Source organism: Acinonyx jubatus, chromosome B2, assembly GCF_027475565.1.
Source record: "Acinonyx jubatus isolate Ajub_Pintada_27869175 chromosome B2, VMU_Ajub_asm_v1.0, whole genome shotgun sequence".
NCBI classification, from domain to species: Eukaryota; Metazoa; Chordata; class Mammalia; order Carnivora; family Felidae; genus Acinonyx; species Acinonyx jubatus.
The window spans coordinates 28,781,353-28,805,120 of record NC_069385.1 but is presented as its reverse complement, the minus strand read 5'-3'; the positions used below and the strand labels follow the sequence as shown (position 1 = coordinate 28,805,120).

Sequence of the window (23,768 nt, the reverse complement as noted above, 5' to 3'; positions counted from 1 at the left end):
AAGGAAGGACACAGATTCTTCATTTGAAATAACTCTCAGAAAGCACTTCATATTTCAAGTGAAAAGCCACCTTACACAATTGCTGAGAAATATTGGACTGGCTTGTACTCTGCAGTCCTGTTAGTTACTAGAATGAAACTGTGCTTATTTAAAAGTCTGACGGGTCCTCTGAATAGTACAGATCTGGTCTTTGAAAACACACGTACATTTACATAGCACATAATTGGGAACAGCCAGTATTTACCTGATGTAATTGTGGAGCCTTGGTTCTTTTCATTCATTCAAATTTCATTCATGAGAGCTTGAATGACACAGACCATTTATATTCTTTCTTTATCACTCTGCCCTTTGTTACACATTTCCTGAGAGGATAAATCCCAGTGTAGAAGGAGCCATGATGACAAGGGCATACAGTACTTAATAAAGACTGTATGCTGTGTTCAAAAAAATGCCCAGTGTGGAAGTGAAGGTTAGAAAGGATTTCTTTGCTGGCTGTGTTTCTTAATCCCATTTTCTGTGGTCTTGAATAGGATCAGGGCTTGAAGGGAGGCATAGAAGGAGGTACCGACTAGAGGGGAAAGCAAGGCAATGAACTGGTGTGTGCCAATATTTTCCAGCGTTGCTCTGTCAACCTGCAGTGAGGAGACTTTCAAGCGTATGGAACTGCAATGGTTAAAATATTATGTCAGTGGAACTTTCTAGTACAAGTTAAGTTACTCCCCTGATGGGAGGGGAATGAAGTTTTGCCTCACTCCTATTTTGTGCCAGGCACTTTATTATATTAAAAGAAAGTCTTTTCAGCCTATTCCCTTTAAAAATACCTGGTCTTAGGGTTTAGAAGAAACATTTTCACTCCTTGTCACCATGTTTCTTATACTCTGGTTGCCTAAGTAGAATAGTTGAGTTGACAGCATGGAGTAGTAGAAAAGGAATAATGTTTACAATGAGGCACACCTCGGTTCCAATCCTGCCTCTGGCTTTTACCGTATGTGAGACTTTGATAGGTTCCTTAATCAAAAAAAAAAAAAAAATTATTTATTTTTGAGAGGGAGGCAGAGTACAAGTGGGGAGGGGCAGAGAGAGAGGGAGACACAGAATCTGAAGCAGGCTCCAGGCTCTGAGCTGTCGGTGCAGGGCCCATTGCAGGGCTTGAACCCACAAACCGTGAGACCTAAAGTCCGGCACTTAACTGAGCCACCCAGGCACCCTAATAGGTTTCTTAATTTTTGCAGAGTCCAGTTTCTTCACCTGCAAAACAGTAAATGGCTCTCCTTTTGCTTGTCTTGCAGGAGCCTTGTGAGGATTCGATGAGAATTGCACATGAACAGCTTAAGAGTCTGGCTTGTGGTAAACACAACATTTGACATTTTTCTTTTTAATATGAGATTTATATGTGAGAGGACTAAGCTTTGTTTCTCATTCCCTTTCCAATGTTCAGATTATTTACCCCATTGGCAAGGCAAAGAAGGGGTAGGTAGGAACCTCAATCAAGATTCATTAAAGGGGTGCCTGGGTGGCTCGGTCAGTTAAGCAGTCAACTCTTAATTTCAGCTCAGGTCATGATCTCATGGTTCATGAGTTCTAACTCCACATGGAGCTGTGAGTGCAGAGCCTGCTTTGGATCCTCTGCCCCTCCCCCATTCATGCCCTCTCTCTCTCTTTCTCTCTCAAAAATAAACACACATTTTTAAAAAAGGATTCATTAAAGTCTTCTTTGTAGGCTTAGGAGGACACAAGAATTTAAAAAAAAAGAGAAACCAAAAAGAAAAATGAAGACAGGAATGAGTTTTCCTTAGTTTTTTCTTTTTTCAAGATAATCCAATTTAACTTGTATTTAACATTATCACTAGGTTTTGCCCTTGAATATTAAAGTTCTTAGTTATTAATTTTTCACTCAAGAATTTTTTATATGCTGAGTATGGGCCCTTTGAGGGACAGCAGTTTATATTTTGACCTAAATTTCCTCTCTTCCCCCCACCAACCTATCTTAAGAAGCAAGGAAAAAAGTAGTGCCAGAATGATCAAACTAGAAGCCCCATTTGATGCGTGATGGGCATCGAGGAAGGCATTTGTTGGGATGGGCACTGGGTGTTGTATGTAAACGATGAAACACGGGAATCTACCCCCAAAACCAAAAGCACACTGTACACAATGTAGGTTAGCCAATTTGACAATGAATTATATTTAAAAAAAAAAAAAAAAAAAAGACACCCCATTTGCAACAAAACATGAGGCAGTATTTGGTGGCACATTTGATCACATTTTATCTGAAGATGATTTCTGTTTTCAAGAATCCCTGTTGTTTGCAGGGAATGGAATAAATCTTTTTTGCTAAAATGGCAGCATAAATGTTTTAATTAAGCAAGACCCAGAAGGGGTGTGGAATGTCTAATTAGACCCCATGGGTACCAATGATGTCCGCCGATTGAGGGATGGTTCCCCAGCCGTGAGAGAAAAGCTTTGCCGAGAGCAGTGGCGCCAGCCATTCCCCACGGTCGGTCGCCATAGTGGTTTCTTTTTCTCCCTGAGAATGTTTGCAAATGGAGAAGTATTTTACTGAGTCCATATCTCATTACAAAATCCATCTCACCACAAGTTTCTAGTGAAAATGAGGAAGGGAGAGAGAAGGAGAAAGAAATGGAATGAATCTGCAGGCAGGGCTTGAAGGTTTGCACAGTGCCCGTCTCTCCACGGGTTTCTCAAAGCCCTCTCCGTCATATCCCCTGGGCACTTTATTCCAGATAGATCAAGGAGCTATGTCTCCATGGGAATAGCATAGAGAGAACAAAATGGGGAATAAAGTTCATGTATATAGTGCATAACCGTTGATTTTTATGTGCTGGCTTTATTCATTATCTCAGAGCTGCAGTGAGTATGGAGTGTTTCATGGGTACCTGAGTTCCCAAATCCTTTTTTTCCTATTCCTTCCCACCCATCCCTAAAATGTCAAGCACAAACAGCTGGAGTTACTAGCTGTACAGTTTATTTGCATAACCCTCCCTGGGCTGTGTTTGGTGGATGGAACACAGGCTTTGGAGCCAAGGTGGTAAGGGTTCAAATCCTGGCTCTGGCACCAACCTCAGTTCCTTCATCTATAAAATGGGACTAATGATACTTCTACCAGCTTCTGGGAGGATTCAAAATGGTGCATAGAAAGTCCCTGAGCCTGGCACAGAATAGGCCCTTAACAAATGGTAACTACTATTCATATTATTATTGACCTTCTGTTCCCTTAAATGGTTCTTGTCACATTCTGATTAACAGAGAAAGAAAGTAGGAATAAGGAATGGAAGGAAAAAGTATACTCTTCGGCAGATTTCAATGTTATCAGCAGAGCTTGTATCTAGAACTAGAAGAAAATGTCTTATAACTAAATATCTGGATTCTTCATACCTAAGAAGCATAAGGAAATGGTCCGGTTTTCAAGGCATTGCTGCCTCAGTGTATGTTTTAAAAACATCATGTCATGTCGCTTGTGATTTCTCTATTTTACCGTTATATCCAGGCTGTCAGACTGGCCAATCTCATCAGCCCTGCGAGCCAAAGACAGAGGATACACACACACATACAAAAGCCTCTGCCAGCAAAGCCTACTTGTTTTGTCATGGCAACCCTTGTCACTTCCAGCTGGAGAGTGAGTGATGATGTCATTATCAAGAGAGGACTGGGGAGCAGGCTGAGAACCCAGTCTGAGCTATAGGATTACAGAGAATTATATTTCAGATTAAATGATCATGTTACGGAGAGAAGCCATCAGTACAAGGCACTTAGGCTTGACATAAATGAACACACACTGTCTTTGGCAAGGAAAGAATGGAGTTTGAAAATTTGACATTAAGAGCAAAATCTCTGTGTATGTGATTTTAAGAGAGAATGCATGAAGCTCCTTCAGTGTGCCAGCATATCTGTATTAGTGTTGGGTGAAACTATAAATGACTCTCATGGTCTGGTGGTTCTTTTAAGTCTCAGGGACCAAGTACAACATGGTCTGGTCAGAGATCTGCTGGCTAGAGATTGGGACAAACTGGGGGCTGCTGAGTAGACAGATTATCCATGAGAGGGGCCAAAAGCCAGGTCTCCAGCAGCCAATGACAGAATCTGTGTCCAGAGGCCCTCTGAAGACTAAAAGGGGGTGCCAGTATTACATGCCCCCAGTAGAGCAGGCATAAATGGGGACTGTTCCAGGCAAACCAGGATGCGTGGTCACTACATGTAAATCCTGGATGCATGATTCCTTCATATGAAAGCGTCTCTGATGTCTTAGCTCTAGAAGTACAGTCATACAGCAAAACAAGGCTGAGAGGGGGACTGGTCACCTACATGCAGGTCAAGAGAAAATACCAGACTCGGGGGCCGGATGTCACCTCAAATAAACTAGCCCTGGCAGAGGCTTCACACACATATGACTGTAGCAAGGGAGAGGTGTTTCCCCACTTGTCTGAGAGCAACCTGGGACACCACTAGACCAAACGAATCACAACCTCCAGAATAGAGACTGTCAATTTGTTTTCTTAATGTTTATTTTATTTTCGAGAGAGAGAAGGGGAGAGCAAGCAGGGGAGGGGCAGAGAGAGAATGAGACAGAGGATCCGAAGCAGGCTCTGCGCTAACAAGAGAGAGCCCAATGCAGGGTTTGAACTCACAAACAGTGAGATCATGACCTGAACCAAAGTCAGATGGCTCACCAGCTGAGCCACCCAAGCACTCCTGGAAAAGAGAGAAAATGTGTGTCTTATAGAGCCTTAGTGCTAAAAGGAGGCAGCGGTCATCTAGGGCAATTTTGTCTTTTCACAAACCAGTATAGCAGAGTGGTAGCCTGAACTGTGCCTGAGGCAGAATTCACAGCCTGCTCTTTAATAGCAGTGAGCTCTTGGGCAAGGTGCTTTGGCCCCTGAGCCTCGTGGCTTTGTTGAGAGGACTGTGTAATGTATATAAAGTGAGATGTCAGTAGGTACAAGTTATTGTCACTGTCTGACTTTCTGGAGGTGGGAGTCCTGGTGGTTTATGGCACAGCTGTGACCAGAATTCTTTAACTAGGTCATAATTGTCATTACGTTTTCTGTGCTCATGGCAAGTGGAGGGAACTGAGATCACTCCAGACTTGTGTACGTGTAGTTTTTAAACTTCTAATTTTGGAATAGTTTCAAATTTTAGAAAAATTACAGGAGTAACACAAAGAGCTCTCACATACACTTCATGCAGATTCCCCAGTTGTTAACTTTTTATATTTGCCTTATCATCGACTCTCTCTTCACACTCACACACGTGCACACACACACGCACACACACACGTTGTATCTATTATATGTATATTCTATGTATTTCCCCTCTAAGCTAGGAGTACCAGCATGTGCCCCATTACCCTTTACTACCTCAGTATCTAGTTCCTAACAAGAGTACCCTCCTACCTAATGAGAGTACAGTCTGGAAATTAACATTTATATGTTACTGCCAGTTATTTCTCAGACACCTCCCCCATTTATTGTGCTTATTGTTCCAATATGGTCTTCTGCAGACAAAGGAGACAATCCAGGAGTATATGTTATATTTAGCTCTAAGATTTTTTTTGGCTCCTTCCATCGGGAAATATTTCTGTCTTTCCTTATCTTTTATGGCATTAACGTTTTTGAAGTGTACAAGTTTGCTACTTTGTAAAATGCTCTTTTGGGGATTGTTGGATGTTTTATCACTGTTAAAGTTCAGGGTATGCATTTTTGCCAAATACAAAAATATACCATGTTTTCTCGTGGATCGTCATGTGGGTTTGTCTCATGACTAGGAGGACTAGGAGGTTAGTGTTTATCTTTTGATTAATATATTTGCCAGGTTCCTCTACTTTGAGTAAATAAGTATTTTATACTTTGTAAATTAATAAATATTAGGTACTTTGTGGGAAAAGACTTTAAGACTATATTTCTGTGTATTCAGCTATACACAGATGCTGTACCTCATCAGTTTTTCCCTATTTGTGGCATTCATTGATGATTATTGCCCAAATCAATTATAATTGAAAAATGGTGGCTTTAAAATTCCATCCTCTTTCTGTATTTGTTACCCGAAATTCAGCCATAAGGTAGAATTTAGAGGCAAACTCAAGGAATGGGCAAAGGTCAGAGTCATGGTGCCCGTCTGTTGGCTCCCTTTCACACTGACCTGTGCGACACTCAGATTGAGCGAGACTTCAACATGAGGAGGCAGCTGGGTCAGAACGTTCAGTCTCCTGAGGCAAAAGGTGCTTTAGCAGTGGCATTAGGCTGCAGGAGCCAGCAGAAAACAGAGTAGAAAGAGTTTGTGGAAAGTTTCCTAACAGTGAAACTTGGAGACTGAATGTGGACTGGAAAACCAAAAAAGCACACGTGATGTTTTAAGCCTGGATGATGGTAGGATAAAAGATAGGGATGTCAAGAGACTTAAATTTGCAACAGGCTTAAATGAAGCAACAGGCTTAATTTTTGGTAGGTTGAGTGTGAAACGCTGGCAGGAGGTACAAGCTGTATCATCTGACAGGCAGGTGGGCCAACAGAACTACCTCAGGAGGGAGGTCAGGGCTGGAAGTGAAGATCTGTGAGTCATCTGCACTGGAACAGGAAACGGATATGGGTAAGACCTATGTGAGCCAGTTTTGGGGAAAGAGAAGTTGGTCCAGGGCAAAATCATAGTGGGTGAAGTGGGGTGCTGGAAAGAGAAGGAAGACTCAATGAAGAGGGCAGGGTCAGGGCTCAGGAGGACCAGGACACTGGCAGAGCCACAGGAGCTGGTGAGGATACTGGGCACGGACTTGCTCAACATCCAACCCATCCAGAGTCTAGAATGTCTTCCTGTAGAGTCTTGAAGGCTGAAAACTACCTTTGCCTGACTTCCTTGCAGCTAAAGGGTCTGGATGTGATTTAGGTTCTGAGAAGCAGGTGCATTTGAGTGAGACTTGAAAGCTGTAGACAGCACTTCTGGCAGCTTCTGCTGTTCTGCTGGCAATTGTCCTGGAATTGTCGGGTTTTTTTCCCCTACAGTATTCAGCATCCAGGCGCTAGCTTCCTGAGGGATGAGAGGCAAAGATCTGGGAATCCATGTTTTGCTTATGTACCTCTAGAAGAAAGTTCAGTTGCGGTGGCTCCTGCTGAAGTCAGTGGTTCCAGGGACAGCTTCCTGATTTATCTTCCTCATGCGGGAGGGATAGCATCTCTCCCAGTGGATCATATCTGCTGTGATCTGGAAGTCACTCCTGAAGGCCCAGTCTGGAGCATACTCTTCCAGTCCTTCCAATAATTTAAAAAGCACTTAAATCCCTGTCAGCTGAAAAACACCGTGGTGCTTTCTCTTTTCTGCAACTGAACTCTGATACAAAATCCAATGGAGAAAGGATGTTCAAGAATAAAGGGCTAATCAGAATCACTATATTGTACACCTGAAACGAATTTAACACTGTACATTAATTATACTGGAGTTAAAAAAAATTAAAAAAAAAAGAATGGGTTAATCAATATTTCAAAATCTGTCCAAAAGATGAGGATTTCATTCATCCATCTATCCATCCATCCATTCGGTCCATTAAAACAGTTATCACTAAGTCCCTAATGTGTACCCAGGGACGATGCTGGACATTTGGGATACTACACAAAGACGAATAAAACACTGCCTTTCCCTTCAAGCATTCAGTCTAGAATCATGAACTTCAATGGAATAAACTGTGGCAAGCACACCGATGGAGACAGATTCAGGGAGCTAGCATGAGGAAAGAGGAAGGGTGCTGAATCCATGAGACTCTGGAAAGAATGTAGGCTTCATGAAGGAAGGAACACAAGGGAATGTTGAAGGAAGAGCCTTTTATCTAGCTAATAAATTATACCCACATGTTTACCATGGGTTGGGCACAGTGCTAAGATCTTTTTCTAGATCTTGTGTAACCTTACAAGCATGCATATTATCAGCATTTTATAAATGGGGTCGCTGAAGTTAAGCTCTTGATTCCATGTTATCTGAAGGGCATTCCTTCAGGTCATTCTCTGCAGAGGGCACAGCAAAGGCAAGGTTGAGAAACATACTCTTCGTTCTGGCCAATACCTGAAGATAGGGCCCGTCTCCCAGCCTCTGTGGCAGGATAGGAATCCAACTTTAATAAAAGCCAGTTAATAAGCCCAGAGGAGTTTCACATGGGCCAACAGCCCCCCCCCCCCCCCACCTTCCAGCTTTTTGTTAAATGTTCACTTCCCTGACTCTTAGTGCCTGCTTAGCCACCTTCCTATTTCCTCATTCTCCTTTTTATTCATTTTTCTTTTCTGGTTTTAAAGCAAGGCAGAGTGCCGGCATGCAGCATTTCATTTGCATGTGTCTGGAGTCTTGGAAGCTTGGCTACCCTATATTGTCCTACAAACGGACCTTGAGAGCTCGTTTGGAGGTTCTAGAAGCTACGCAGATACCCTTGACCAAAAAATGGTCCTCCTTTATTGAGCACACAGCTTTGGGAGGGACACACATGGAGTGGTGATGGAGGAAGGGGACACCTGCCTAGCCAGCCAGATTAGCTCAATCAACCCTGACTATCAATGGGGTAACAGATAATGCAGCCAGATTGCCCTCACAAGCCCCCTTATTTATTCTCCCTTTTAAAATGCACAGTCACGTGTGCACAAAAGTTGTGTGCACTTTACCCTGGATTTTTCCCATTACAACAGTATGTTACTGATTAAAATCTGTCCTTACTAGTTTAACTAGTGTCTGGCTTTATCTTTGTTTTTCGTTTTGAAGTTTATTTATTTGAGAGAGAGAGAGAGAGAGAGAGAGAGAGAGAGAGAGAGAGAGAGAGAGAATGCAAATGGGGGAGGGGGGGAGAGAATCCCAAGCAGACTCCGCACCTTCAAAGCAGGGCCCGACATGGGGCTTGATCCCACAAACTGTGAGACCATGACCTGAGCCAAGAAAAAGAGTTGGACACTTAACCAACTGAGCCACTCAGGCACCCTGTGTCTGGCTTTGTCTTTGACTGCTGTCTGGGTAGTGACCTACCTGTTTGTCTCAGGGTGACTTTTGGAGTTTCTGTGAGATTTGGGATTTTGAGTCCCGTTATTGTTGAAAACCTGCACCAAGTGTAAATCCATTATGGGCAACAGTTGTAGCCTCTCACATGACGTTACAATAGCAGAAACAGCAAGAGCAGACCTCTCTTGTGGTGGCAGCAACATGGACAGCAGCAGCAAGTGGGAGCATTCAGGGTGGCCTCTTAGTTTGGACAGCTGGCTTCCTTCTATAATTGGGGCTGAATCGGGACAGGTGGCTTGGCTATGAGAAGCAGGCTTTCTAGGCTGGGTGAAGCGCAAATGCATCTGGGGGTGCTCCTGGCCCAGAAAAGAGATCTGCAGGAAATATGAATCTTTTCTGGACCGAATCAAAGGGTTAGGAGGGTGATATCGCTCATGATCTGCAGGAAACCTAGGAGTCAACATAGCGACAGTGATGCCTTTAGGACAGATCATTTTCATCTCTGGCACATTTCTAGTTTATAATCTATGCTATGTTTCCATCTCATTCTTTCCTGTTGAGACCGTGAGCAACAGATTATCTTTCCATCAGAAAAGGTTTTTGGCCTGTATTTCTCTATCTCCACTCCTAAAGTACTACCTTCATATCAATAGAAGACTTAAATTTGGAGCACTTTATGTATAAGAAAGACAACTCGTGGGTCACTGTGCTTATAATAGTGCCCCCAAATCAATGTTCTAAAAAATCTGTTAGCTAAATACAAGATACTATTTTTAAATGATCTCCCATGCTGTTTTGTAACTAAAATTTATCAATGTAAAATAAGAATAGGACAATTACAAAATGTAGAGGCCAACTGAACACATTTCACGAGTCTTATGTGCATATTTATGTAATATTTCAATAGCTTTCAGATTTCTGTACAAAGCACAGCACTTATTTCATTACCTATTCATATTTCCTTACCACTCCCTTTGGTCCCTACAAAAGTATCTGAAAAAAAAAAAAATGCCTCCCTGACTAGCAATTTGTATAAGTAGTGGTAGCAATTTACTTTTTACAAGTACTTGATAATATTGAGTTTAGCACGTTGTTGGAAAGGTTGTCTATTAGATTTTGTAAGAGATTCTTTCAGAAAATGCTAGCAGAGGCTCCAAGGACTGTGAAGGAGAGCATGGTATTCAAAAAATGTAGAGACCTCACGAAAAAGAACCTGGGACAGAAGAATGAAGGTGAGAAAACAAGAGTTTAGCAGCTGGGAACCATGGGCCTGAACACAGAGTAGGGACAATGGCGGACATGGGTGATGATGGATGATCATAGGCCTGCATCCACCCAGAAATTAAGGCACATTTACTGTTCAGGGCGCCTGGGTGGCTCAGCTGGTTAAGCGTCCAACTTCAGCTCAGGTCACGATCTCGTGGTCTGTGAGTTCGAGTCCCGCCTCAGGCTCTGCTGGCAGCTCAGAGCCTGGAACTGGTTTCAGATTCTGTGTCTCCTTCTCTCTCTGCCCCTCCCCCACTCATGCTCTATCAGAAATAAAAAAAAATTTAAAAAGCACACTTACTGTTCATTTATATATGGTTAGAACGGAATTAGGCTAAAAATTATGTTGAAAATGCGTATGTGACAAAATGAGAATGAGAACACCAGAATGGGTTTTCCAGGTTAACATTTATTCATTTACTTATGAAAAGAGCTGAGTCTTTACTTTCTAGGAGATAAAATGTTGTTTTTTATAAAATCGTGCTAATAGACCTTAGCATAACCTTAGTTCTGGTTTCCCCTGAAGCAGACTCTATAGCACGACTGAGTACAAGTGGTTTATCTGGTTGGTACTCGAGGTACTTCGAGGGGAACTCCTCGAAGGGAATGGAGAAATGAGACAAGGAAGGAAAGGCAACCAAAGAATGGAGTGTTACCAAGCCAGCTACCATGGTAACAGCTTAATCCTGTGAGGAAAAGGTATATACCTTTTCCTAGAGTTTCCTCAGATGTGTCAATGGAGACATGTGGGCTGATGGCATGGGCCACTGAGAGTGGCCTCGAGCGTAATTTTATCTTTACTGTTCTTACCTTGGAAAATGACGTTGGTCACTGAGGTCAGTTCCCCACTCACGGTTTTCAGCCCTCCCCCAATTACATCCAAAGACAGTTTGGGACACTGACATTCCAGCCCAAGAGCCCGTCAGTTGGCAAGGTCAGTAACAGCACAGGGCAGGTGCAGCTCAGAATGAAGAGGCAAATTCCTGTCAACTACCCCAAGGAGGAAGGAGGACTCCAGAATGAGCAACAGAACATACCAAGGGATGCCCTTCCTGACCTTCAAATCCAACAAGGGCCTCCAAATTCTTGCCTTCCTAATCCACCTCTTCTCTGACGACTTTTGGTCAGGCAGCTCCACTTGGGGAGGAAAAGGAGTCGTTAGATATGGTCTGAGTACGACTTGCTTAGCTCTCGAGCTCCCCGCATAGCTCTACAAACTTCCTGCGGCCCAGTTTCTGCCAGCATCTCCTGAGGCTTGTCCAAAGTTGACAGCAACTTCCAGAGAAGCACGTAATCATCCCTGGCTCTATAGCTGACAGGATCACCCTAAATATGTCAGAGGACGTCAAGAAGTACTTCCATATATATAAAAAATATAACTAATTCTCATTGGAAAGAAAACAGTTGGGGGGGGTGGATGAAGGAGGAAAAATTAGGACATTAAATGGTAATATGGTAACAACCCCAAAATGATCAGACACTCTAAACTGGTAATACTGTTTCAGACAAATGAATTCTCATGTGTTTAGCTTGCCTGGTATAATGCTTAGAACAGGCAACTTATTTAAAAAAAAAAAAAAATAGTGGCGCTCAAGGCCACTATTTAAAAACAGTGGCTTTTCCCACCTTCTGGGGCAGTGTCCTGCCTATCACAAGGACTTCAGCTTAGAGACAAAAAAAGCATTTCACATCTATTGAACAATTACTATGTGTCAGAAACTTACATTTAGTCTGGGTCCAACCTTGGTAACTACTAAGAAAGCCCAACGGGATGGGCATTGTTCTCCCACCTACAGATGAAGAAATCCAGACTCGGAGCACACAAGTAACTTACCACCCCTCAGACGACTCATTGGTGCAGACCTGGTATTCAGACCTAATGCTAACACCAGGCGCTGACTCTTCTCTGTTCTATGGCTTCCAACATTGCGTCCCATCTCCTAACCCTCCTCTCCTTTTGGCCTTCTGCAAGGTGTTACTAGAGAGCCAGTAATTCAAAAGTGGTTGTCAGTCGTACTTACGTTTCTAGCATATATTTTAAACAGCAATCAATTTTTCCCTCTCATGTTACCAATCTTGGCACTAATTACTAAAAGTACTTTTAACTTCTAAAATGTAATCAAGTCTAGCAACATAAAAACTCAAGTAATACTCACCGACAAAATGTGTTATTTGTAATGATCTAAAATTACACTTTCTGTTCACATGCTGGTCCTTTTCTCTCTCTTCTTGCAAGGCCTTTGGAGCTTTCCCCCTAAACTAATGAGGTGCCAAAGGATGTGACAAAATGACCACCTCGAGTGCTGAGTGGGCTTAGGTGTCTGCTGAGTGAAAAGAGGAATGGGGTGGGGGCATGAAATTTCTTTGAAGGACATTTTTAAAAATTGTTTTTTGTAATCTGATCTGATAGTTATTTCATGCCTTTTAATGATCTATGCACAATCAGATGTAGGCCAATAGTTGAATAATTCCCATTGGTTACAAAAATGCAAAAGAATGGCTAATTTCTTGGTGCCTAATGTATTTTAATACGCAATAATTTACTTCAAAATGCTTTAGTATCAACTTTGTAACGTACATGTGCACGTAACTTTAATCTTACCCTGGGGCTAGGTCAGATAGCATTTGAAGGACTCCAGTCTGGTGGCTGGGTGCTTTAAATACTGCCATCTAAATCTATACCACTGTTAATTAGCATAAGGCAGGTTAGTACTTTTTCATTAGTGAATGGAGCTCGTAAGTGATTGCCCAGGAAGATTTTTAGAGGCAAAATACATGAAACAAGGTAGAAGAATATGGCAAACCCTGCAACTCAAGACTTTGATTAGTACTTCAGATGTGGAGCGTTCACTTCTGTGCTGTCTTTCCCTCAGCCCCACACTAAGGTTGCATTGCCTGATTCAGTCAGGTTACATAAACCTGCCCTAAGTGTATCATTGCTTCTTTACTTTGAGCCTTTTGGTCAAGGTGTTTGTGGGATTATGAGCAGAGAAGGAACTTACCCAAGCTGTCTAAAGGCCCTACTTGCTAATAAATATTTGTTCATCTGAGAGAGCTCTGTTTTAGATTTGCTTTTATTGTAACATCCCATCAGGTAATTAGGCTATGCAAGAGGAGACATATGGCCTTACCACTTCCAATAAAAGTAGCCACTCTCTACCAAATGATCTTGTGATTGGTGACTACATTGGCCTAGACAGTCTACAATGGTGTGAAAAAGAAACTAAAAGCCTATCCATCCTCATTCCATACTGAGGGTCATATCTGATTCCTGAGCACTGCCCTTGATGTACTACCTACTGAAGATCTCTTTAAAATCAGCAGGTAAATACTGATCTTTAAGAGCTGTACAGAAAGCAATCAAGCCATTGTAAAGGTCAAGGTCATCCTCTAGTAATATCATGTTTTAAAATATAATTAATTTTGGGGGCGCCTGGGTGGCTCAGTCGGTTAAGCGTCTGACTTCGGCTCAGGTCATGATCTCAGTTTGTGAGTTCAAGCCCTGCGTCGGGCTCTGTGCTGACAGTTCAGAGCCTGGAGCCTGCTTCAGATTCTGTGTCTCCTTCTCTCTCTGCCCCTCCCCCACTTGTGCTCTGTCTCTGAAAAATAAATAAATGTAAAAAATATATAATTAATTTGGGGGCACTTGGGTGACTCCATTGGTTAAGCATCTGACTTCGGCTCAGGTCATGATCTGGCAGTTCAGGAGTTCAAACCCTGAGTCGAGCTTGGTGCTGACAGCTCAGAGCCTGCTTCAGATTCTGTGTCTCCCTCTCTCTCTGCTTCTCCCCTGCTCACTCTCTCTCTCAAAAATAAACAAACATTAAAAAATATGTAATTAAATTCGTATCACTTTTAATTTTTTTTTTAACGTTTATTTATTTTTGAGACAGAGAGAGACAGAGCATCAACAGGGGAGGGGCAGAGAGAGAGGGAGACACAGAATCTGAAACAGGCTCCAGGCTCTGAGCGGTCAGCACAGAGCCCGATGCGGGGCTCGAACTCACGGACCGTGAGATCATGACCTGAGCCGAAGTCGGATGCTTAACTGACCAAGCCACCCAGGCGCCCCTTTTTTTTTTTTTTAATTTTTTTTTTTTTTAATTTGTATCACTTTTAGTTAAAGCTTGATTACTTAGAAGGCTGTTTGTTAATGATTCCTCAAATCTGAAAATATAAATGGGGGCACCTAGGTGGCTCAGTCGGGTAAGCGTCTGTCTGACTCTTGATTTCAGCTCAGGTCATGATCTCACAGTTCATGGGATCAAGCCCGCACCTGGCTCTGTGCTGACAGTGTAGAACCTGCTTGGGATTCTCTCTCTCTGCCCCTCCCTCACTTTCTCTCTCTCTTAAAAATAAATAAAAAAAAAATACAAATGAAACCAGGAAAACCTAGCCAAAGCAGAACTACTGTTTTAAATTTTAAATAAACCAGTTCTATATTTCTCTTCAGAGGAAACTGGGGAAATGTCACTGATATTGAATGAAGGGCAATTTGAAAACCCAAGAATCAATCCAAGTGAAGTTGTTACATATGAGAAACCTAAAAGTAAAACTATGTCAAACACATTTTATTTGGTGTTTCATGCTAGGTCAACTTAAACAAATAAAACAACTTTGTTGAACAGATTTTTTTTTTTAATATGACTATGTGTACATGGACAACTGAGAATAGGGAAACCCCCCAAATTAATGTTTTCACAAATTACAGCTGTTACTATAGCTTGGATTTTAAGAGTATCATCCAATAAATGAATAGTTTCTCATTCCATATAACCAATCCCTCTCTTAAGAAAGCCAACATATTATAGTGCCGGAAGTTTACCTTTTTAAACACGCCATTAAAAAAAAAAAAATGCTCCCTCAGAGTCCCCTCTCCTTCAATATTTTGTTGTTGCTTTCTAAAAATGGCAAAATAAAATTGAATTTACATTAGAAAATGAAAATACAGATTTGTACAGCTAAGCTCAGCAGCAGAAGTGAGGAAGAGTGACAAGTCAAAGCTGACGGGTCCCACAGAGAATGAGGACATTTGTGAAGGTATCCTGTACAGTGCTCTGTGTGGGCCGGACACAGTCAACATTCCATCATGTTTTCATTGCTCTTAAACGAGCAAAACCAAATTCTTTTTTTATTTAAAGAAATATTAAATCTCTATCTCCCCCGCCCCCCCCCCCCCCATAATTTGTGATCAGGTAAGGCAAAGGTAAGTCCCATCATCACTGGGAACAGCAGCAATATACAGACATCAGAAATAGCCCTGAATCATCGCTAACATTCTCCCTCCTGGTAACATAAGGAATGCATCTGATAAATCAAAGTTTGCAATGGTGTCACGTTGTTCTAATTTATTTGATTAGTTCACCTGGAAAAAACTTTATAAATACATTATTTAAGAGGACAGTATATTTTCTTACTCTGAAAAAATAATTTTTTTTCACATTTTAAAACTGTTTAGTACACTTTTGCAAAAGGAGATGCAAGAATATGACAGCTGGGTCTGCAGAAAGTCCATGTACAAACTGCATTTACAAGAACCTGGTAATCTGCCTATAGTTGCTTCTACAAATAGAACTCTTTGTAGTAATATTTAACAAACAGGCTTAATTTAAACACCTCTCCTATTCACTCTACTTGTAGAGCAAAGAGGTACTTATTTTTCAAGTATTATACTGTAAAAGGTAAAATTTTTTGTGCCAATATTACATTAGCTTTTAAGGACCAAAATATTTATGTGAAAAATCATGCCTAGTCAGACCATTTTTTAAAATAGCCAAATGTTCTTGTCTTTTAGAGAATGCAGAAAAATATTGATTTGCTAAGAAGGAGCACACTGGAAAAAGCCTTTGTAAAGTATTGAAGGATAAGGAAAATTTCTTTTTCTCTATTGGCGAAAATTATTAGAAAAGCTATCCAGTCTGTTGTCTTTAGCTGGCTTTAATAAAGTCTTTTCAAAAGGATGGTCAAGAAATCTTTAGAAAACTGGAAGATGGGGATGCTCCTTTATAGCATGGAAGGAATTCCATTAATTGTAGAAATTCTTACTAAATTTCTGCTTTGGTTCTTCAGAAGAAATGCTCATATAACTTCTATATGAGGAGACAGAAAAAAAAAGCAAATTAGTATTTATCTAAAATCTTACTTAAAGAATACTATCACAATATATTACATTTCTAAAACTACTATGCTTTTCTATATATTTTCTTGTATAAGAATAGGCGATTTTTTTTCAGAATCTTAAATATTATTAACAAATTCTCCCACTAGCAGGAAACACATGTCCCTTTCTTTACTTGAACTTAGACTATATCATTTACTTTTCTAAATGACATACATCAACCAACTGTACTTTTCTTTGAGGTTAGGGACTTCTATTCATTGGTCTCATATCCTCAGCACTTGATGCTTCAGGCTTAAGGTTGGAGGTTAAATAAGTGTTTGTTGAAAAAAACAGTCATGACCCCCAAAGAACCTTCATACCATTTCAGATCACAGACACTGGACCACGTTCTTATAGAAGTTACAGAAGTGTAAGAACAGTAAGAATGAAACGACAAGTAAATCAAAAGGTGAGTTAAGGCCCGTCACACGAGGCAGCAGGTCATCTGGATGTCCCTCCCCCTCTACGTATCTGTGACACGAATCTGTGACACGACAAAGTGGGAAGCTGCATCAGCAGTACTAACACCCCAGCAATCAGATTATTTCCACTGGCTTACGAATCACAATGGCAGACCTGGAATGGACCTTATAGCTTCCTTTAACAATCTAGAACAGTGGATCACCAAAGTGAAATTATACTCCCAAGGGTAGTATATTAGAGAAGGAAAAAAGACTAGCTTCATTGGGACAGATGGTTCAACACTGCCTTTTCCAGCCAGATAAATTGGAAAATATTTGTCGCAAGGTCACAGACAGGATCTAAAAGACACAATAATCTGACCACAAATAAGTCTGAATCCGGCCAGGTCTGTTCATAAAAGTATGAAGAGAGATGGTGGTCGATACATGAAAGTGATCTGCTGGGAAGAGAAACTGGAAAGAACTCAAATAGGTTTGAAAAGAGACAGAGCTAGGATTATTCCACCTATTTTTGAGACTGATGAGACTGTGTGGTTGAGCTGCTGTGACCCCTGAGTTGGTAACTTTTGATGTTGCTCCTTATTTCTTTGCATCACATGAAGCTGTTGTTCTTTTTGCACAAAGAATTCAGGTCAAGTATGAGTCCCAGAGATGGTATAAGAGAGTCATTGGTAAGTTTCCACAACAGCTTACAGTCATTCAACAAAGGAGAGAAGACCACTGGGCTCATATGCCCCTAGTTCTGAATAAGTGTCCAATTTCCTAAAATCTATCTACCTTATTACACTTAAAAAGGACAACAGTGTATCATCCAAGCTGCTAAGCCTGAACAAGAGAAAAAATGGGAGAGGATGACGGCAATCTTCATATATCTGAAGATCTGGGAAAGATGGGAAAAAAAAACGCCAGTTCGGGTCACTAGACCCAATGGTTTCTGTGTTATGACCAGACATTATGTGGTTGTCTTTGTGAAGCATGTTCTGGCAATGAGTGCTGTTGGGCTGTGAGGACTGCCTGTGAGAAGTTGATGGACACCCAGTGGGTGCTGCAGACTGGATTTGTGCTACCAGGTGGGAGAACGAGACAGGCCCAAGAAGTTGCCCAATCCAACTCAGAATTCAGTTTCTATGATCCATATACAATCTTTTCCATGTGGTCCCACTGCCACATGTCAACAGTCATACTGCAGAAGGTTCATTCCCTCACGCAATGTCACATATCTGTGATGGTTATGCAAAGCAAGCTTACCTGCTGTCTGTTGTGTTTGAACACCATCTACCTGAGGCAGGGGCCCAAGTGTCCCTTCATCATCAAAGGCCAAAATTGGATTCAAAGGAATTTCTGGGCTCTCACTGTTGGTGACATCTAATCTGGACGATTTAGATCCAATGGGTAAGTTTATAATTTCCTCAAAATTTTCATTCTGAACAGATACTCCATTTTCACTTGGTTGTTTTTCCAAATTGGGAGTACTAGTGGATTTGAAAAATCAAAATTGAAAGGAATTAGCATTAAAATTGGAAAACACATTTAAAAAAACAAAAAATATTTTATAATAAATAATTTTAGAATCAAATGTTAGACGGACTGACCATATCATTCACAAAAATGGTGAATTTTGACATATTTATATTTGACATTATTTGTAAAAATCTGTTCTTTTTGTTATAGAAATTTATAAAATGGAATAATTTATCATTTAGAATAGATCATTGTTTCAACACACATGTAACAATTTCTACTGCAGGCATTTTCACACACCTTTGTTTGATAAACAGTAGCCCTTGTTAGATTCTTTACTTCAAAGATGAGGGGATTATAATTTCGGGATAAGGGGGATAATCTGTAGAGTCACAGAACTACTGAGACATGGTCCAGACTGAATGCATGACCTCCTGATCTCTGGTCCTGTGTTTTGTTCATTATGACATTTTATATGCTACGTGGCTATTCAAATTCTAGGTCTTCTTGGGTAGCTCTGGCTTGCTAAAACATGTACATAATTTTATAGGTAAATTGTTTAAGACCAACCTAACCGGAATCTGATTCTCATTAATTCATGCTTAATATCTTGGATCTATTTTTGAGGTACATTCAATTGGCCATCAAATCCTTAATTTTCTACCTACAGTTTCTCTTTGATTTTTTTCCTCTCTTTAAAACCTTCAAAACCAAATTGAAAGTCTTTTCTATGTTATTATGCTTTATAATGCAGTAAAAACAATGCCTGTGCAAATGAATGCTATCTTTTAAAAAAAAAATTTTTTTTAACGTTTATTTTTGAGACAGAGAGAGACAGAACATGAATGGGGGAGGGGCAGAGAGAGAGGGAGACACAGAATTGGAAGCAGGCTCCAGGCTCTGAGCTATCAGCCCAGAGCCCGATGCGGGGCTCGAACTCACGGACTGCGAGATCGTGACCTGAGCTGAAGTCAGACGCTTAACTGACTGAGCCACCCAGGTGCCCCAAATGAATGCTATCTTAATTGTTCACTTTATCTGAGGGCAGCATTAAACATAATATTTGCAATCTTCATAATTTGTTCAAGTGTGCAACTCAAAATGACCCTATTTGAGGTGCCTGGGTGGCTCAGTTGGTTAAACATTCGATTCTTCATATTGGCTCATGCTGTGATCTCTCAGTCGTGGGATTGAGCCTCACATCGGGCTCTGTGCTGAGCACGGAGCCTGCTTGGGTTTCTTTCTCTCTCCTCCCCCTCTCATCCTCTCCCCTGCTCTTGCACTCTCTCTCTCAAAATAAAGAAACATTAAAAAAAATGACTCCATTTGACAAAATTCTAGAGTTAAAACTGTCAAATGGAAAATGAAAAAGACTAAGAATATGAAGCAAAAATTGTGAAGGTTTTAACTTCTAATACATACTGATCATCAACCGAATATTTACCTATAGAAAGAGGTCTATGAAAAGAGGCCAACGATCAGAATAGCAGATGTGTAGTATAGTGCCAACTGCTTGAACTTTAACATGTCAATTCATCTCTTTCTGTCTCCTTCCTAAATGGTAACATAAAGCTAACATACCTCAAATTTTTCCATTGCATCTTTTTTTGAGGAATCTGCTCCCCCCCCCCCCCCGTATTGAGGAAATAGTTTACCTAATTGGTGAGAAATGATGATTTTGTGGAACACATTCTCAAGCATTTCTGATTTAGATATTTTGGTATATTTTTGTTAATCATTAAAACTTTTCTTCTTGAGAGAAAAAAAAAAGCGCCTGTCCTAAGTGTCTCACAACGTTATTGTAGGGTACACTGAAAGTATTATTTATGAGACTGTGAAATGTAACATAAAAACATTATACAGACTCAGAGTATAATGGTGCTTTTTTGCTATTTCACCAAGGAGGCTTGTATCACTGGAGTCTGCAGGAGTGTGGGTGCGAGCGCACACGCGCGCGCGCGCACACACACACACACACACACACACACACGCTTCACATTGCTGTTCTAAGTGCTTGGCCAGCCACCACACCCAGCCTCCAGGTTCTTTCCCAACACAAAGGCTTTCTGTAACCAGGGAAACAGTTTTGGTTCTCGTCCCAAAGAGATTTTCAGTAGAAGTTTTGGCAAAAGATACAGCAGAGGGGTGCGTCTCCAAGCCTCGTTCCTTGGTCATCCCCGCCGTCACCTTCTAGGCTTGCGTGTGCTAACAGGTGAACTGGCAACACCAACCCAGACTTGAGTCAACCGTTGACTTCATTTTCCCCTCCCACTCCTAGCTGACCTCCACACCCATTCTTACTTGTTAGCACAACTAGAGGAATGATTGTGCTATATGCTTTGGATGTCCAATTACTAAATGTTCAAAAGACACAGTGACCAGCAGAAACGATAAAACTGAAAATGAAGTCACTGGGGTTAGGGAATAGGCATCTGTATGTCCTCTCAGGTTAAGATCACCAGCTTTTGAATTCTTGTTCTTTGGTTATACTCTGGCAGCCGAAGCTGGGTGCAAGAGTCTTGAAGGCTGTGTGTACTTTGCTTGGTCCGTCTAAGATCTACCCGAAGAGGGAGCACCCGGCTGGCTCAGTTGGTGCAGCATATGACTCTTGATCTTGGGAGTTGTGAGTTCAAACTCCACGTTGTGTGTAAAGATTACTTAAAAAAAATCTGCCCAGGGAAGGGGGCTAGGTTCATGGTAAAATCTGACAGTCCATACAGCTTACTGTAGCCAGGACCTTATTCTTTCTTAACATTTATTGTCATGTTATAGCAAGTAACTTTAAAATTAAAAGTGATACATTTCTTTCTGTTTGAATGACAGGTGTGTGGCAATGTTACTTTCCCTTTAGGGGAAACTAAAAACAATTATAAACTCCTAAGATTGGGAGGAAAACCACTAGGTCAAAAGTCAAAATTACTACAAATCATTTAAGATAGAAGGATCATTCTATTGAAAAGACAGCCCTCAGAGCCAAGAACAGGATGAAATGTCTTCTGGGTATTAGCAAGGTAAGACAGTGGCTCATGAGAATTTTTTAGCTACTAGAACAGATTCTCTGCTGGGGTTGGAAGAATATATCAGAATGACCTGAGAAACTTAATGTCTGTCCTCCCTCCTCCACACTCCATACATACTTGTACTCACACATTCATCTGTATCCTCTGTTTCTTGTTCCAAAGCAAGTTTGTTATCCACAAATAAATACTCTCCTCCATCCTATGGGCTCCCCCTCTATTAATACTCATTCTCAAGAACTAAAAATGGTTTCTGGAATAGGAATCATCCTGCCCAGGCTCCTTTATTTCTTTGTACCTTTAAAAGCTGGCCAGAGTTTTGGTAACTCCAACCCTCTTCAACTTACCTACTGTCAGTGGGGATCCTGTTGGGCAAGGAGAATTGTTTTCAGGCTTTAAAAGCACTGCACACCAAAGGCTGAGAGCAGGAGAAACCACAGGGGCCAGAAGTGTCACTCAGGCCCCTTGAGGCTGAAGGAAGGTTCAGGGTGTTCCTGGTGCAGGGTTTCTCTGCACCAGGAACTGCTGCTACTCCTAGTCCTAGCTGCTGGAAAATACTAGGAGGACACTATCATCCCAGGGTGCTTCCAGACCGTGTGCTGACATATCTCCAGGGGGAGATGGGGGTGAATATAACCCAGTTTACCGCACTCATTTATTTTTCCTGAAGAGAAGGTAAACCAATGTATTAGGTAGCCGAGGCATTAGGGAAAGTGAAACTCCTCCGATTCTGAACTAAAAATATTCATTCTTAGGACTGGAGTTTTCTAGTGAGAATAAACCTTGCTGCAGGGCTTACAGCGTTTGTCGTGATGGATTTCCACAGAGGGTCACCCAGGTCAGGTTCTTGGGAAGGGACCCTGGGAACCTCCAGTTAGTGATTTAACTCACTAGTGAGCAGCCTGGAGGGATCTATGACTTTACTTTAGGTGCCTAGTAAGGTATTTAATAAACATATTGACGGATTACAAGAATTATGGAAGGCTTCATTGACCGTAATGCACTCAGGTAAAAAACAATGACTTGGGAAGTGATTTCAAGGTGGACTTGAAACTGAGGGTAAAAGGGAACATCCATGGATGCGATTTGTTTGTAACTTTAATGACGGGATTTCCGAAGTAATACTGTTTAAAAATACCAGCCCCCCACTGAAGCAAAGGGAGTGTGAGCGGGAAACTGTCTTATAGGGAAGAGTATGAAAGGTCAGTACGGGCAGGTCCTCCTCCAGGCAGGAGAGTCTCAGTGGCAGGTAGCCTCAGGGGTCAGTGCTAACATTAGTTGTATAGTAACTGGACATGTAGGAGGTAAAGTTTAAGTATCCAGATCATGTTTATTCTGGGAAATGTAAGTTGTAAGAATAATCCCTTGAGGACAACGGGAAAAATCATTAAATGTAAACAACATAAAAGGCAGTGGGTTTAGAGACCTGTAAACTGAACCATCCTCAGAAGATGAAGACCTATCTATCCGTCACAAGGGAGGTAAGAGATCTGGGAATCTCTGGAAACTGGATCTGGGTGACACTGATTCCTCATGTTTTTGTGGTTAAAGAAAAGGCCAATAAAATGGGAGGCATGAGAAGGTGTGCTATCAGACACAATAAAAGCATTTTTTTATAACATGACACTGCAGCTACACCAGTGTTTGATGTCTTCTGGACACCGTACTTTAGAAGGATAAAGGTAAAATAACATCTGACATTTGTATAGTACAACAGTTTTCAGAGCGCCTTCACAGACAGTATTTCATTGGACCCTCCAGAACTTTGGGGGGGAAAACCTCTTCGTGTCCAGATGAGAAAACTAAGTCTTATTTAAGTAGGTTAATCCCAAAGTCTGAGAACAGAGATAAAACTAGGGAATCCAGCCTGGGAATTTTGGTTCTAAAGCTCTTCTTCCTCAACCTCACACTCATGCTGAAGAATCTCCAGAGAAATAGGACCAGAATGACAAAGAGCTGAGGAGGAGCCTTTTTTAAAGACAAGGTAAACTTGTCAGGTATTGTTTTCTTTTGCTTTTGCCTGCAAATTCATCCTTCATTCCTGCTCTGAAACTGGATGTGGGCCCTTGAAAAATTTTTTTCTTTTGACGTTAATTTATTTATTTAGAGAGAGAAAATGCAAGTGGGAGAGGGACAGAGAGCCAGAGAGAGAGAGAGAATCCCAAGCAAGCTCCACACCATCAGCGTGGAGCCTGACGCGGGGCTCGATCCCACAACTGTGAGATCATGACCTGAGTGGAAATCAAGAGTCAGACGCTTAACAGACTGAGCCACCCAGGTGGATCAGGGTCCTTTAAATAATCTTCCTTTGCCAGCTGGCACAATCTCCAAGCTTCGCCATTTAAGGCTGCTGGAGAGACGCTGCGTGAGGAAAACTGGGCTTCCTGGTTTGGTTGTGCTTGCTCGACAGGCTGCTGCGGCACATGCCTGTGGCATTCCCAGTTGTCTGCCCTCCGCAGTGCTATGAGG

At 41.5% G+C, this 23,768-nt stretch overlaps 1 protein-coding gene and 1 long non-coding RNA gene across 10 annotated transcripts in view; one reads left to right on the top strand and one right to left on the bottom strand.

Moving 5' to 3' along the window:
• The window catches only part of LOC128315512 (uncharacterized), a 42,126-nt gene extending 33,343 nt beyond the window's left edge, over window positions 1-8,783 (top strand). The window contains exon 3 of the long non-coding RNA XR_008298322.1: window positions 1,290-8,783. This is a non-coding gene — a long non-coding RNA (uncharacterized LOC128315512). The remainder of the gene's footprint in view (window positions 1-1,289) is intronic.
• A 6,011-nt stretch (window positions 8,784-14,794) lies between these two features.
• MAP7 (microtubule associated protein 7) overlaps window positions 14,795-23,768 on the bottom strand; it is a 177,464-nt gene continuing 168,490 nt past the window's right edge. For all 9 annotated transcript variants that reach the window (XM_053222204.1, XM_027056804.2, XM_027056795.2 and 6 more), the window contains 2 exons: window positions 18,070-18,293; window positions 14,795-16,328 (listed from right to left, as the gene is read on the bottom strand). In XM_053222204.1, the coding sequence (XP_053078179.1) occupies window positions 16,318-16,328; window positions 18,070-18,293 (235 nt within the window). In that variant the 3' untranslated portion in view covers window positions 14,795-16,317. The remainder of the gene's footprint in view (window positions 16,329-18,069; window positions 18,294-23,768) is intronic.